We start from the raw sequence: 17,659 nt of genomic DNA on the forward strand, positions 1-17,659 counted from the left end.
CCGGCCGCCCGCGACCACCGGCAGCAGGACCCCGCCGCCGGGGTGCGGGGCGCGGCGGTGCCTGCGGGCGGCAGAGCCGCCCGGGCGGGGGGAAGGAGGGAGGCGAGGGGGCAAGGGGGGGGGCAAGGAAGCAATGAGGAGATGGAAAACTTCAGTGGTGTTTCACGACCGGAGGGAGCGAGGCGTTTGTGGGGCTCCCCCCGCCTCCTCCCGCCCGCCCGGGCACTGACAATAGTTTACACATGGTAATCGCTGCCCCAGGAACAATCGTGGAAACTTGGACATCCTCGGGATGAAGAAAAAGAGATTTTTCTCAACTGGTTCATTTCAAAACTATGCAAATATTTAACAGTCCTGCACTTTAACTGTGCTATATTTTTCCTGAGAGGAGACTGACCCATGCATGTCTGCCATGTATATTAACCACTGGGATTTGCTTTTAAAGAGGGATGGTGGGACACTGACATTTTGCCGTGTTCTGTTCTCGAGGTCCTTTGTAAGGTCAGGGTCGTATGTTGGTGTAAAAACTGTAAGAATTCATCCCTGTATTCAAGATGTTTCAGGTTAGGGTTGCAATGGCATTACACATCTATAAACTGTATTTTGCCCTAGTTTTCTTTCTTTTTTTCTTTTTTTTTTTTTTTTTTTAATGGTGTTTGCAGTCATTAGTTTTCTGTTAGGAAGTCAAACCATGGTGAAAGAGTTATAACATTAACAGAAAAATAGTGACCCTAGTGTTACGCCATTTATCACAGAATTGCAGCAACAGAAGTAGAAAATTCTTCACTGCAGTGTATTTGGCTTTGACAACTCGACAGAGAAATGACCTCGAAAAGGCCACTGGCTGAGATGGATGTAGGCTCCACAGATGTAAATAACTGCACCTGTTGAAAATGTGATTCACATGGACATGTATTACTGATATGGTCATCAGTTAGCAGTGAACTTTAAGAGTTTATATTGCTCATAAACTTCAGAACAAATGCTTTGGATGGAGGTTTTCCAACTTTCCGAGTTAGTTGTAATTTTTAAAAGTAACTTTTTTTACTGATGCAATAATTCACTTAAGCCATCATTAAAATATCTTCGGCTGTCCAAGCATTTCAATGTGTGCATAGGGTCAGATGGGTGGATTGAAGGACATAGTCTCTGCAGTTTTTCAACCCATCTGAAAAAAAACCCACAAGACAGTTCTTTGTTCTCATACTTACGAAAGTTTTTCAATTAGTCAGTATCCTGCGTATAAATCAGAAGATTTTGACCCATCATTCAGTATTACTGAATATCTCAAGGATAACAAAAAAAAAAAAGAGATATTGTTTGTTAATTCAAAATGCTGAATTGGTCCTGGAGTGGTTTCTGCAGAACCACGGACTCCTTTAAAAGAAATTTCTGAATCATGCAACACTACTGCAGCTACAAGAATGTTGGAAGCTGGCGGAAGTTATGCACTTTATGAGATGAATTCCATAATAGGCTGCTTATATGGCTGAAGTGAAGCATCACATCTGAGGAACCTTAGAAGTGGTCACTTGAGCTTGAATACCAAGAAGACAGCCTACAGACAAAATGGCGTGAGTGCTACCGAGTTGTAAGAGTGAGAGGAAGTTTCACCTGCAGAGCTGGACAGGGTCAGAGCCATGGCCCACTGCCTCTAGCACTGTTGCATGAGAAACACACACAAACTTAACAGCCCGACCTGGCATGGCTGCGTGCAGGAGTTCCTCAAGGAGCTCCCTTTACATACAGAGGAAGAGTATAGCTCAGCTGGAAAGGGCCTGGTAAAGGCTTGCAGGAATCTTCTGAAAGTGCGACAACTCTGGTCTCCTTCTCGGTTACTATGAATGGATTATCCAGGGGTGGCCTGAAATTGCCAGGGGTTGTAGACACCCAAGCTGGCCTTGGAAAGGCCACCCACTGTCTTTTCATTGAGCTTTGCGATGTCTTTTGTAGCCCAGGTCAGTTGTTGAACAGGACTATGTGCTATCTTGGCTGGCTACCTCACTGCTTTTCTTCTTTCTCCATCACACCAACCTTAGGCATTTCATGCCGGATTTTAAAAAAGTTTTTGTTGCTCCAAAGTCTTTCTCTAACTGAACTTTCAAACCTCAGGATTGTCTTAATTGACAACATGCTCTAAATATGGAGCAAAATGTGTGCAAGTTATGAGCTGTTCATTCGGTTTTGAAAAGAGGAAAGGTTTTGGCGCAGGTAGTAAACATTTCTTCCCAGAACTCAGTGCAAAAAAAAAAAAAAAAAAAAGGATTGGATAAAATTCTTTAAAAAATGTCAGAAAATGAGTCATGAAACTGAACTGAATGTGCATGACTGCTCATCGAATAGCTTTGCCTGGTATCAAACACTCCCTCTCCCTCCACTCCTCACCATCGCACCCTTTTTTTTTTTTGTAAGCTTGTGTAATTATTCCAGTTGTGGTATTAGCAATACTCCTGATATATTCCAATGTCAGCAAGATCAGAATCAGCCCTGGGAAACTGTATGCTTTATGTATAGGTTCAACAGCAGTGAGACTGTCAGATAACAGGCTGTCAGCAAGGAGCTTGCCTTATGCAGAGCACTTAAAAACCTGAGGCTTAGGAGAGGAAGATCATTGCTTGTTTTAATGTCTTCTTAACCGCATCCTGTATGTGCATTTTCGGATGTTTTGCTGGATGAAAGCCTGAGCTGCCAGAACTGTTGATAGTGAGCTTTTATCAGCCATGCTACTGTCCTCACCCTGCTGCCTGATAACAAACATTGGGATGGGTTTAACGTGCAGGCCAATGTTTTGCTCATTCCATGATTTACATGCTTGTAGTCCTGGAGGATTCCCGGTGGTCCCCCTGTCCCCACTCTCTGGAGGATTTCTGTATTTTAAATTACAAGTCACTGGATCAGAACATTTCCACTGAGATGAGTGCCCCTTGCCACCAGTATGTAGGGACCATGCTTTCATGTAGGCATTTGTTATTTGGCGTGTTTGTTCCTTCTGTCAAAGGAGTAGTTGCAGCAGGAGAGATGGTGAGATCGCCTCACGTTCCTTCCTTCCCACAAACTCTAGCTAGGAGTGATTTCCTTTTACACGGAAGTGCTGCTGCCATAAAACATTTCACAATAGCCCGAGGGCTAGAAGAATTAATCCAACACTTGAGAGACTCAAAATCAATTTTTGCCTGTCTGAGGTGTGCTAATGCATTTGGACTCGCTCCTGGGAAAGCGTATTTTGGGAAGTGCTCTATTCTGCTGAAGTACAGTAAGTGTATTTTAAGAGGTCTAAGGCATTCTCTTCCCTTCTTTTGAGATTCTGACTGGGCTTAGATGCGACTAAGATGCCAAGTTGCTCAAACAAGGGCAGTTCTGAGCACGACCAAAGTAAAACTGTAGGTGCTGAGGGGAGGTTACGTGAAAGGGAGGTGCCTTCTGAGTTTAGACATGTTCCTGGTTGGGTGGCAGCTGGGCAGGGATTACAGTTTTGGATTTAAATGCCTGACTCTCATCTCAATCCTGCGGTAGGTGTGTACGTTTTTATTAGAGCTAGTCCCTGTAGGTCTCGATCAAGATAGCTTGTAATTGCCTTGGCTGGAGAAGTAAACAGATTGAAAGCTTTAATTCTGCCAGACCTTGTGCAAATAAAGTCACTCTTTTCTAAAACTTTTTAAATATCAAATTTCTCAACAAGTATCCAGCTGGACCATGAATACTGTTCTCTACCATTCTGTCAGTTCTAGCATATTATTAACTGTTCAGGTATCTTAAAGAAATACCAGGCTGTGAGAACTAGTCTCATTAATGGGACTTAAATACTGACTCCTTGAGGCTTATGCAGGATAGGACTTTTTGTCACTAGCTTCACTGTCTAAGTGTTTCATGGCCAACCCTAGCTTATAGTTGTACCATTATGATAGCTCTGGTAGTGTAAGGTAAAAAGCAAGGTGAGGTAGGTACATGGGGTAAAAGAACAGCTCTTATTAAATAGAAGCAGTTGGAAAAATAGGCAAGCTTTCCTCAAAGTTTGAAATAAAAGTGTGACTCCCTACATTTTATTTCATTTCAGTGTCTAAAGTAGGATCTGATTCAGTGCTTTGTGAAAGGGTCTTTCTTTCTCTCATTTGCAATTGGAGAGGGAAGCCAGATAACAGACAAAATCGAACACCTAACACAGGTGACACGCACCCCTGGCCACAGTTGTGGGAGATGTGTGTAGAGAAGAACCTGTCCCACTACTTACATGAAGGTCTAGCTGCTTCCATAGGCCTGCCCAATTTCTGTGGCAAATACAACTTTTTATGTAGCAGGGGTAAGGAGCCAAGCCAAGCCAAACATTTGGCATTAATCAGTGCAGAGTGTCTTCTCTGGAGGATGATTCAGAGAAGGAACCTATCTCAGCTCCTCAGAATTGCCTCTGCAGAAGACTTTTTGTTGCAATAAGCTTAGGAAGATTAGTGTCACCAGGCTAAAATTAGCCTTTATTAATTCTCCCCTCAGTTGTAAATCCCTGCATGAAGAAAGCAGCCCAGTTTTTAATGCATAACTGCTGGTTCATTATACTCACTGGAGGTCTTTCGCTCTAATTTTCATGAGCACAGGGTAGTAACAGACAACACTGGTAAAATGTCTGGTATTTGACCTTGTTCCATTTGCATTTTTATTTTAAAAAAACCAACAAAATACATGTATTTTCCCATGTATTTTTTAAAAGAAAGTTAATACAGCTTAACAGCAATAGTTTTATCTCTGCAGGTGGGGGGGACGATCACACCCTGTAAAAATAATGGACTTACCATTCTTTGGCTGCCACTAAGTATGAGTGTGTGGGCTGAGGTCCCAGAGCTGCAGGGATGTTCTAACTGTTCAGTCAGTGTGTGCTTAAGTGAGCTTTTTGGATAGGTGGGAAAAGGCTCCTCATTTACCACTATGTCACAGTTTCTGTTAAGAATTTATTCCAATTTATATGATGAACAAGTAGGGTGGGGAAAGATAAGATACAAATATAAAAGTTCTAGAGCCAGATTAGAAGGATTTTATTAAATAGCTCTCATAAGGAAGAAGGTTAAATTTCTTTGTGAATTAAAAGAAAAAAGTCCATAAACACAAATTTGGAGTTAGTTCTGTATGTTAGTTGTGTTCTTCATGAAAAACAAGATGCTGAAATATTTTGCATGACAGAACTGAATCTCTAGCTCATGATTATAAATCTAAAGCCTGCAGTAACAAGAGGCAGGCTGGAATCATAACATCTCACACTTTTTATTTATTTATCCTCACAACTCTACCGTGATGATGGAAAATCTGCTCTTGTTAAGAGCAGTAGCATTTTCTCCATTCCATAGAGGGAAAGAAGATGCATCCAAGTAGATGACCTGAATCATAAAATCATGGAATGGTTTGGGCTTGAAGGGACCTTAAAGATCACCTAGTCCAATCCTCCTTGCCGATCAAGTTGCTCAAAGCCTCATCCAACCTGGTCTTCAACACTTCCAGGGATGGGGCAGCCACAACTTCTCTGGGCAACCTGTTCCAGTGCCTCACCACCATCAGAGTGAAGAATTTCTTCTTTATATCTAATTGAAATCTACCCTCTTTCAGTTTATGGTGTAAATTTTCCCACATTTGCTGCAGACAAGGAGACTCAGTTTCTGGACTCCCTTCTTGCCTAAATTCTCATTTGTAAGTTGCTGTTAAGGGAGCAGCTGGGATTGTTTGTCCACATTTCAAACGAATTGGAGACTAACTTAAGGAACATACCCCTACAGTGAAGATTACAGTTCGGTGCCAGTGCCCGTTCAGTCCCTGTTGTCCAACAGCGCTGTCAGCTATTGACAGTATCAGCTGCAGCAGAGCTTTGGGATATCTGTCAAAACTGTTAAATTCATAAAAACCAGAGAATACTTTCCAGTCAGAGTTGCCTGGGGCAGATTCACACCTAAGCATTGAAGAGTCTGTACATATTCACGCTGCCTTCCACTACTTTAATGGATGAAGTAAGCATATTTGCCAAGCATCTAATATTTTACCCTAAGCCTAACAGTCCACTCGGTATTTTCTTACAGTAAAAGCACATCGGTTCCAGAGGAATATACTGCTGTAAAATATGCAAGGAACTGACAGCTTTAATTACTTAATTAAAAGCTCACTTGAGTCTTGTAGTAGCTAGAGAAACGGTGAAAAGAACTAATTAATGACAAGCCTAAGTCAAAACAAGAACAAACCAAAGCATTCTACCTGATGGTCTGTGGTAGCTAGAGCCAGATGACTTCAGTAAGCTATTTAAGAATGCATATATCTAGGAGTGCATGACCTAAAATGATACCTTCTTCTCTAGGGAATGGCCTTATTCTTAAAGTTTGGATCCAGACCTGAACTGCCTCAAAGCTTAGGCTTTTATAGGGCTCCTTTTAGACACAAAGACTTGTACTGATTGATTTTTTAATTTTTTTTTTTTTAAATGAATTCATCAAGAGGATATTTTTCCACGGAAAATACCTTTGTAAAAATCCTTCGACATTTTAAAGAAAATAACTTTCAAAAGAATTCAAGCCTAGCCTGACCAATTTTTCTTTTCAAAAGTAGTATTTCCATTTTTAACACAAGAAAGGTATCTTGAAGAGCACATCTGAACAGCGAGCTAACTTCTTGCAGAAGAAGTTAGAACTTCAGAGAAGTTTCCATGGGCACTAATCATTAAGATCCAGTTTTGAAAAGCCATATGAATCCCTCTCTAAATGGCACAAATGGTAAAAATATTTTTAACCTGCAAAGATGTTCCCAATGTACAAAGAATATACAGTGTCAGCCAGCTTCTGTAGGCTAATAAGCAAGAAAAGGAGAATTCAGCAGCTCATCTGTAAATAAAGCATGTGTCTGTAAAAAGAATTAAGCATTTTTTTGAATGTAGCCAAAATTCCACAATCATTCTGTATGGGCTTACACACAGAGATACATAATTTTCTACTGTAAATAAGTTAAATGCAGTTGATAATACAATACAGTGAAACTGTATAGATGCTCATCCATTTCTTTTCCCTCTCCCATATTTTGATAGAACTACATAGTATTCTATGCCGTTTGGCATTTTAAGAGCTTTTTAAAAAGTTGAAAAACCTGAAAAAATGAAGTTGAAAATAGGAAAAGGCCAATGTTTCATTATTTTATTATATATCTCTTGTTTGATAAGAAATCTGTGATATCATTTTAGAAAACAACATTCTAAATCATACAAACATCATCTGTATTTAAAGAAAACAGCAGCATAAGCCCATCAGAAGGCTAATGTAATTTTAATGTACCTCTGCATACGTTCTGTTATTCTGGTTTACAAAGCCATATTAGGTGCAGAAGGAAGAAGGGCTTTTTTATGGGTTAGGCTTTAAAGTAGCAAATAAGCAACACGGAAAGTCAAGTCAATAGGTGAGAAGAATTAGACAAGGATACCAATTACACTCACTTGCCTGCTCTAAGAGCTTGCTACCTAGTTAAAGTGCCAGCACAGTGTCTATCATTTTAAATATCTCAATGTTCACACAGATAATACACAGAAATAGGCAGGGTTGCATTTACTACACCCCATTTTTAATAAAAAACATTTCTCATAAACAGATATTTCCAACTCTTGCATAGTCTTGTACGAAAGCACTTATAATCTTTGCTTTTACATGCAACCATATATAATCAATATGCTAGAATTGCACAGCAACACTTAAAAATCTACATAATTTAGAAATTTTAGTTATCTGAAGTCTTTTTTTTTTCAGAATCTCACTCTTGCTGCCTAGTAAGTTGGTTAGAGTTCAAATACTATAGAAATAACGCGTCAAAGAAAACTGATCAAGTGCCATTTACAAAGATACAAAATATACAGCAAAGTTAACCTCTCATTAAATAAAATATACACACTAGCTGATGTTTCAAATCATTAGCTAACACCTTATTTTAAGGAACAAATTTCCAGGGAGCTTTTCCTCCCCAATACAGGAGAACTACACAACTGTTCCTCTCTCTGTACGCTTATGCAAGGACATTTTAATTGCTGATAATAAAGGACTGAGTTGATCATCTTGCACAGTGAAGGCCAAAAACGATCCCTGGTGGACTTGCAGTAAAGTCAATGGGAAACCCTAGACATCAGTTTCACCTAAGATATCACAGCCTTTTTAAATACTTGCAGTAATAATGCCAGTCATTATCACTGGGGTGGCTGTTAAACCTCCACGAGAATTCTCCTGTAATCTAGCAAGTGACGTACCATTAAAATAAAGTGTTGCCAACATACTCCGCATTCTCTCTGTTGTTAAAATAGTGAGCTACGAAAACTGCCTACTTATTCTTAAACCGATCTCCCTGAAAATAAATGAGTTTTAGAAAAAATAGCATGTTCCCACTTAAACCAGCCATAGTAATTTAACAGTTTGGAATGAACGGTAAGTACTTGTATGTTAGGTTAGCAAAGAGGTATAACACCAGCTACAATCACAGCAGTGTCGCATCCCTGACATCTACTCTTGGTCCAGGCGTATGTTGACCATGGCAAAGCATCGGCCTAGGCTCTGAAAGAACGGTACGACGAAAACATCTGTCAGGCTCTTCCATATAGTTTGCACTGAAGGCAAGACCATGAGACAGGTCTTCACGAAAGGCACCACAATCCTGTAAAAGAGAAAATGGAAGAGTTGAAGATCGCTGCTGCTACAGCATGGGGAAATCAAGATAATCAAACACAAACGCAAGATCTTATGGAAGAGGAAGTGATTTTATAACTCTAAGTCTCTAAACACGTTGATCTTACACGCTCACACTCATTCTCCATCAATTTTGTTCGCTCACAGCCTCACACCTGCACATGCAGCAGCACCATGATGCATGTTGTCCTCTGGCCAGGATCATCTGTGTGCAATACAGGAGACAGGAGACATCAGCTTTCTTTTCATCATGTCTCTGCTGCTCCTTAATCAGCAACGCCAAGCTAACTTTTGGACATGCCTTTTACAGGGGTGAGCTTTTGCTGTTCTCTGCCTGCTGCTGGAAGGGCTGGTGTAGGTGATATGCCGCAACCTTGATGCCAGCCCACAGTGGCTGAGGAGCAGAGTCCTCTGCTAAGGACTCGTTTGTGCTGCGGGCATTATCTGAGTATGAGTCTCTGGGGTTGAACAGAAACACCACGTTCCCCAGTTTGATCGACTGGGAACAGCGTTCCGTTCTGTATGATCTGTCCTTGCTCTGCTGTCTCCTCCGGTGTTTCTTCTATTGGTCTCACACACACAAACGTGCAGGTACACACGCACATCACCCTTTGCGCCTCTTTCCTACCAATCCAACATCACTGTTACAAGTCGGTACAAAAAACAGGAACGGTAAAGCCTCATCTGGTTACACTATAGCACAGACACATCCCGAACCTCAGAAAAATGGGATCTTGCTGATACGGTAAAGTTTTTTCATTTGTGGGTGAGAAACTAACGTAGAATGAGGTCAAAACTCCTGGTTAGGGGAAAGATCTCATTCACTTGGTGTGCCTAATTGAAAGCATCATACTTTCATCTCCTGAGCACTAGCAACCATCTGGGGACAGTCTCCATGTGTCCCAGTTCCAAAGCTCTGTCATTAGCGGTGGCTTAAGCCAAGCATGCTAACAACGGGGGCAAGCCAGAAGTGCACATATGGGCAGCTCACAAGGGCCAGTAGATACATGATAACTGACCACACTATTTTAAGTTAGTCTCCTGTTTTAATCATTTACTGGCCAAAACTTCATGTCATTTCACTAAGCCGGATGTTCTTATTTGGTTGCAGACAAATTAAATGTATAAATAAGTTACATGATACTGAAGTGGTACTACGGCAAGGTTGTAAAAAATCTCTGTGCCATACATAAAACATTTATTTCCTAAAATAAATAGAAGAAGCTATAGATGCTCTTGATAAAAACAATAAACTCTGTTCTAGTTTGCCATTGCATTCAAAATTTAAGATCTTGGTTTGCGTCAGCATAATTCCATTGCAGAGCTCTCATTGACTTTGGTTGGAATGACAGGAAAAATTTAATTTACTATTTCACCATAGGTCTGAAAAATATGTAAGTATTGTGTATTTCCAATGAGTACCACTCAGAATAATAAAGTAGAAAAAAACATTGTACATTTAAAAAAAGCCAAAGCTTAGGAACATAAAGGCTCAAAATAAATTATTTTCAGTGCTTATCTACCCGGATTCTCAGCTTTTATCATACAATGCAAGCCATATACTAGTATGTCTATGCTGCACTCTAAGCTAACCCAGATGGATTTAAACAAGAATAGTTTTTCTAAAACCTTCTCTTCTTTTGTCTCTGCTGAAACAGCTAGTAATATACACACACCATATAGAACTGCGAGCGTTACTGGAATAATGTGTCTCTAGTTTCACTGGTTTTAAACTGAGCCCTGGAAACTATTTGTTTTATAACCACCTATAGTATCACTGCATATAGAATAGATAATTTCTAGAGAATAAAACTAAGGCTTCACGTGTTAGAGTACAGTTGATAAACATCAGTAATGCAAAGGTGAAAAAATTGGTATTTCTCCAAGCAACACAGGGAAAATACCAGAAATGGCTACTCAGCTTGTGTTGACTTCACCCTTTTTCCATTTCAGTTAGTTTATAACGGCTATGTCACTGCTCCTTTGCTGCCATCTAAAATTAATTTGGCCTGCATTTTTTTTTTTTTTAAATCTAACTGAATTGCAAAGGAGCAGAAAAGCCTACACTTCTATTGGACCCTCTGTCAATAGGATCACACAACATACAAACTAAACAAATATCACACTATGCAAAAGTTTCACGGAAAGATGTACTGAAACACCAGGATGTCATCAGGGAAGGCTGGAAAAGCAGTAATCATACTACTTGCAACTAATATAGAAATCATTCACACAGTACCAGAACTCAACCTCTTTTGATAATGTTAAACACAATAAATAATAATAAAAAAATAATGTTTAGACAATGTTTTATAATCTTTTAACATTTGCTATGCAATTTTATGGTAAATACATGTGAAATACAATGTAAGGTATCTCCAGAGAATGATATGTGAAACATGCTGGCAACCAAAGCTAATTAATGTAAATAACTTTCAATTTTAAAATAAAAGTCAGTCTACTTAGGCAACAATTACTCAAACACCTTTCCTCAGAGAAGGAAATCCTTTACACACAAGAAAGCACTAAAAAGTATTTTCTAACTTTTAAAATATGTGAGTTTGTCTATATATGTATCTACACGTGTATAAGTACGCATCCTGTTCTGTATAGGATATGTTATCCTACCGTGCGGCATTTCCAAAACACCAGAGGGTGTGACGTGCCTTCCATAGAGTGACCAGGCACACTTAAAAAACATAGAACCAAGCACTGCTAGAAGCTATGTATTTGTTTCTGTGACCGTCAAATAAATATTAACATTTATATCCTTTACTTGCAGTGCTGTGGGTTTACTCAAGTCTGCACTTCTATTCACAGAGACAGTAACTGCTTGCTTGAGTAATGTGTAACACCAGAAGTAAAGTTGGCATATGCCAAGGGTATCAACATTTACTGCAGTATTGGTACAACTACTGTTACCATTTGGTACAGCACCAGGAAGAAAATCAAAGCTATGCTGAATCTGGTATCTAAGCTAAAGCACCGCCAAGGTATTTCAACTACCTACATGACCTCTCATTGAATCTTGCTATGCATATATATCATAAAATACCCATCCTTTCTCTAAGTAGAAGGAATTACCTCTTTTGGGAACTGTTGAACTGAAAAGAGCAAATTACTCCGTGTGTTCCATCCTGTCCTGTTTTCTCTTCTGCCTGTTCAAGGCATGACATCTACAAAGTTATACCCATCGACCTTTCTCACTTTTGCTCACTCTACTTTTTCTTCTGCTAATCCCTGAGGGAATATTGTCAAGAACCAAATGTCTCTTAGAAATGGCAGAGCGTAATTGACTTCTCACTCATAAGGCCATTTTCAGCTTCTCAGGAAGCAGCTCAGCTTTTCACAGACTTGAGCAACATATTTGGAGGAATGATTCACTATTGATTCAGATTCCTGCTTCAAAGTGAGGAATCAAATCTTCTCCTGTGAAGTTATTCAAAATGGAACCTCAGACATGTCTTAATGCCATTTTTCAAATACTATACCACTCAGTAGTTAAATTAACCACGTTTGCACCTGCACTACATCGTGACTTTGAATTATAAGTCTTGCGTGGCTCTACAATACAAGCAAGCACCATGAATGGATGGCTAAATATTAGCTAGTAGTTGCAGAGCTCCTTTTAGAGCTCCATTAACCCTTGAGATATTTATGAGTAAGCCAAGACAACAACCTGAGTCTTCCAGGATCCATACATGGTATATGAAGTGCATTAACATCAAACATTTATATATCCCAGGACCTGGGTAGACTGGAAAAGATAAAACCAAAAAGGAAGCAAGACAGTATCCAACAACTTCCTCTTCAGAAGCCAAGGGATACGTACTGGACAGAAATGAAGGGGCATCAAGGCAACACGAGATCATAAGGTGGGTCTTCATGGCATAGCTGTACTGTAATATCTTTTCATTTCAGACAGACAGTCAGGAGATGGTTTGGGGGTTGAGTATGATAGAAATAAGTTGTGTAAATGGAGCTGTGGAGAAAGAGGTAAGAGATGATGCATGTCCATATCTACTTCTCTGTGTATAAGTCTCTGGCTACATTTTAGTGCTGTGAATGGAAGTTCAAGCCAAGAGGATCTCTGAGTATCTACTGCTCTGGCTGATGATAAAGCATAAAGCTGGCTGAGTCCTTGCGCTTTACAGCCTATCTCAGACCCAAGACCCAAGTTATGGATCATCAGATGAACGACTGATTCTCAGCATAAATATACAACATACCAGAACACTATTCGGACAAGAGGACAACAAAGCAAATATGAGATTCAAGTGTTGATTCCCAAGAGGTGACATACATGTGGCTTAGAACAAGAATCAGTCCCTGATCTATAAGAAAGATGATGATTTTGCATATGCTGCCTGGAAAACCAGCAGTGTTCTGCTCATGACCAAGAATCAATAACCTTAACAGCCTCAATCTAGAGACATGTTTAAAAGCTTGCTCAGATATTCACAGAAAGACATTAAAAAACTCCGTCTTGATGACTTCCGCCATCTGTGGGGAGAATGAGAGCCATCAGTAAAGAAGAAACATGAAAAAGTAGCTTTCCTTGAACTGGCTTGTATGTAGATCACCAGCCTGCTAGCTGGCACAGTTTCAGCCCATCAGTATCTTTTACCAGGTAGGATAAAACCAGACTCTAGCTCAAGCAGTAAGTTTGAGAACAGAACCAGAATACGTTCTTTCTTTACAGGCAAAAATGAAACTTAAAGTGTATTATTACATACTTCTTACTCAGCTTTCTTTTAGTTTTCCATGAAGTCTCACACGTGTGCTTCCTCCTTTAGCAATCTTTTTGCTGGTGAAAGACGACATCTACTATCAGGTACGAGGAGTACAACTCATGAGGTGCCCTTGATGCATGAGGAATGCTGAGTCAGACTTCTGTGGATTTTTAGCATGCTGACAAAACTGCAATGACATGTGTGACAATCAACAGAGCTTTGTGTCTGAGCACTTCTAAAAGTTGTTGAAAGACCTTCGAATTTAGTCTCAGGAAAGGTTTCCCTTCAACAGATAAACATCATCATCTCACTGGTCTGGATGATGAAAGCAAGGAACAGAGACTCTGCTAAGCCCTCCTGTCGGCAGCCATGGGGGAGGCTGTGCCCAGGGTTTTCTCATGACGTTTCAACAGCTGAAGAGAGAGTTATAATGGAATTCCCTTCCTCTCACCCACAAAACATGGAGTTACTATTTTTTTCAGACCCAATGGGGCTACATGGGAGCCAGTACCATGTGTTTAGGGTCCCTATACCTGCACTGCTTCTGTGCTACCCTCTCAAACGCAGAAAATTTGAACTCCTTACTCCCAAGAAATCTGGAACATGGAGAGCTGCAGAGAAGCTTACTTAGTCTTGGTGTGTTCCACTTTCGTGTTGGAACAAATCCAGCTTGTGGTTGTGGGAAGATGAGACAGTGCTGGCTTTGGATGGTTGCACTGGATGGGGTCCAAGGAAGCGCAGATAGCACTACTGAGTTATGTGATTCTTTCACAACCATCCCAGCTGCAAGGAAGATCAAATCAAATGATCACTCCTGTATTGACAATGAACGTAGGCAAGGAAAATCAGTTGTTGGGGAGGCAAGTGCGTTCACAGAAAGTCAAGGGAAACTTTTCAAATGAAGTGCCACGTTCAGACAGTGCTATTTCAGATGCACTGAGAACCTACAGTTCCTGAGAGAGTCACTAGGGACCACTTGCATAAATAGAAACTGACCTCTGAGTCCTGGTTCAGTGAAACTCATGTCTATGTACCCAGGCTGTGAAATCCAGACACAAGATCATTTCGCAGCACAAAAACTTATTAGAGTCTTAATAAACTGGGCACCAATAAATTTTTCCATAGATATTCTACTACTGGAAATCTATATGCCCACCGAACCCTCTTGCAGTCACATGGTACTCTACAGCACAATGACAGCTGACAGACCTAAAAGCAGGGGCACACTGCATAAAGTTTATAACAATTGGAGGACCAGAGAAGTAGCAGGTGGGCAGCTCTAAACTGCATTGCAACTCCTTTGGATATTATGCAAACTCTATGCTCCAAAATTCAAGTTAATCAGTTTTTGAATTGGCTCATGACAATGTCATCAACCCAAACTTTCATTCCACTTTCAAAAACTGAAATCTGTACCCACCAGATTGCAACCACAGGTCCAGATAACCAATGAATTCCTATTGCTTTGAGTTTGTTTTCCAGTTTCTGGATAGTATTTTGTTTTCCTTAACAACTTCTTCATGATTCCAGTGTCTCTCAAGTTAAATGAGACTTTGCCAAAAACTCATGTATACAGAATAACCTGGTTTGCAGGAATGACTTTGATAATCTGCATTCATCCCTTCCTCTGCAGCCTGCTAGATTCTCAGTTCTTTTCTCACGATGATTCTTTTCCCTGCCTGTCTTCCTTCTCCACAATCATCTTCCTTTCTGGTCTCAAGGTACTATTATGTTTAAAGTACACCAGGTTTGCTGTGACTTTGAGAGCTACTGTATTTGCCTCTAACCTGGGCAATGGCCAGAAGCAGCTTTCCTGAGCTCAGCAGGGGTTCTTTGCTGAGGTGGAAGCGCTTTGGGACGCTGCACCTAGAGATGGCCATGTACCAGATGCAAGGAAGTGACAGCAGATTTTGTGAAAGTAGCAAAGAAAGTGCAACCTGGGCCCTCAAAAGCTTTCACAGAATGGTTTGGGTTTGAAGTGACCTTAAAGATCACCTAGTTTCAACCCCTCTGCCAGGGAAGTGGGCACCTTCCACTAGATCAGGTTGCCCAAAGCCTCATCCAACCTGGCCTCGAACACCACCAGGGATGGGGCATCTACAACTTCTCTGGGCCACCTGTTCCAGTGCCTCACCACCCTCACAGTGAAGAATTTCTTCTTCAGAATTTCCTTAGAAATCTAAATCTCCTCTCTTTCAGTATAAAGCCATTGCCCCTTGTCCTGTCACTACATGCCCTTGTAAAAAGTACCTCTCCAGCTTTCTTGTAGGCCCCCTTTCTTCAGTCTGCGAGGAGAAAAAATGGAAGAGGTAACCATACTGAGGTGTCAGCTTTAATAGTTCTGTTCAGGTCTTTAATTTCAAATATACGTTTTAACAACTTAAAAACCATGTTAACCCTCCCCCCCCCCAAGCAATCATTATGATTACCCTAGAAGCCAGCTGGGGCTGGAAGGCACTGTGGTAGGTGCCATACAAATGGTAAAGCAGGGTCTCTGCTCCAAGAAGCTTACACAGACCGGGCAGACCGCTGATAAAAGGGACAGACCGCTGATAAAAGCAAGGCAGGGAGCTGAATCACAGAGAAAACATTGGTTTCACTTCTCTCCCTTTGAAACTAAAGCAGATAATGTAAGTCGACGTGACTACCGAGTGTAAAGACAGCGATGAAGGGTTAAGCAGTAACGCTACAAGAGGGGAGCTCCGCGGAGCTGCCTGCAGAGCCGGGGCACCGACGAGCAACAAAACGCACTCACCAGATGTGCAGGCAGCTGAGCGCCGCGAAGACGATCCCCAAAACCAGGGCCAGCGGAATGGCGAGGACGAGCGTCAGGAGCTTGTAGATCACGTACTTGCTGAGCTCAAAGAGAGCGTGGCTGCAGATCCAGACTTTGTCGAAGGAGTGGGTTAGCTCGGGCTCCGCGATCACATCCTCGAACCCCAGCTGGAACGAGAAGCAGCTCCGCCGTTACGCGGCGGAGGGGGGACAGCCGAGCGCCCCCGCCCCGCCGCGGGCCCCGGCCCCACCGCCGAGCCCGAGCCCGGCCGCGCCCGCCCCGCGGCCCGGCGCAGCTCCCCGCCGGGCTCGGTCCCCGCCGCCGCGGCCCGGCGCGCACCTGGAGGTGGGCGTTCAGCCCGCGGGGGTCGCGGTCCAGCTCGTCCTCCGCGCATTTCTCCGCCTCCGACAGCGCGGGGCCGCCGCTCCGCGGGAAGTTGTCGTCGTCCATGAAGATGCGGGTGTCCGCCTTCTCCGTCTCCAGCCCCATGGCGCTGCCCGCCGCTCCGCGCCTCCCGGCCCTGCCCTGCCCTGCCCTGCCCCGTCCGCTACCGCGGCGCCGGCGGCCCCGCCGGGCTGGGGCGGAGCGGGGCCGCCCGGGACACGCCCCGCGGGCCGCGCCGGGGCCGGGAGCTGGAGCGCCGGGGAGCCGCCGGACCGGGCCTGGGGTGGGCGCCGCGGGGCAGCCGGGGACCCGCCGCCCGGAGCGCCGGCCAGCAGCCCGCCCGCCCTGCGGTTAGGCGGCCGCGTTATGGGTCGGGGCTGCCAGCCGGGCTCCCCCTCCAGCTGCCCGGAGCCGCCGGACGCGTTCGGTTTCCCCGTTCATCAGGAACCCGCGGCCCGCAGCCCCGCGCTGCTTTCACTGCGGCCTCACGCCTGACTGGAGTTTGCAGGAGCAAGAGCTGGTGGAATTGCAACAGGCAGCGGGGAAAAAAGTGGAGATGATTGTGCGTTAGGCCATGTTGGGTCCTATCTGCTGCCCTCTTTGTATTTGGAAAAGAAGGGGCGACGAAAGGCATTGCCACTGCCCACCGAGGTTCCTGTGTCCAGACACGCCGGTCCATCACACTCCAGCATCACTTACTTGGCTCATGCTCCCTAAACTGCCTAATTAATTGTTGCTGCGATAAAACACCGCATCCGTCATTACAAGCTGTTACTGTGCCCTCCTTGGGTTTTAACTTCAATCCATACAGATTGTTGGCTCTGTTTTATTTGAGAACAGATTTTAAGCTGAAGAGTGATCTGTATGAAAGTGAGCAAATTGCTATAGTGACTGCTAGAAGTACTCGATAACATCGATAAGCAGCATGAGGTCGTGACCTGTCAGGACAATGTTCTTGCTGCATTCAGTAACCATGATCACCCGTCACTCTCAGAAAGAGAAATGACATTACCGATCAATGATCTAGGGTTGTTAAATTAGAAGGAAGCTTGTACTGGTAATTTTCTTTAATTTTCACCGCTGCATTAAAT

General features: G+C 42.7%; 1 protein-coding gene across 1 annotated transcript; it reads right to left on the reverse strand.

Moving 5' to 3' along the window:
• Positions 1-8,492: 8,492 nt before the first annotated feature.
• On the reverse strand, positions 8,493-16,673 carry CAV2 (caveolin 2). The gene is made up of 3 exons (XM_086610827.1): positions 16,524-16,673; positions 16,164-16,351; positions 8,493-8,643 (listed from the first exon to the last, which is right to left on the reverse strand). The coding sequence occupies exons 1-3, from the start codon at positions 16,671-16,673 to the stop codon at positions 8,493-8,495; spliced, it is 489 nt and encodes a 162-aa protein (XP_086466953.1).
• Between the last annotated feature and the right edge of the window lie 986 nt (positions 16,674-17,659).

This window comes from Tauraco erythrolophus, chromosome 4 (genome assembly GCF_009769465.1).
Source record: "Tauraco erythrolophus isolate bTauEry1 chromosome 4, bTauEry1.pri, whole genome shotgun sequence".
NCBI classification, from domain to species: domain Eukaryota; kingdom Metazoa; phylum Chordata; class Aves; order Musophagiformes; family Musophagidae; genus Tauraco; species Tauraco erythrolophus.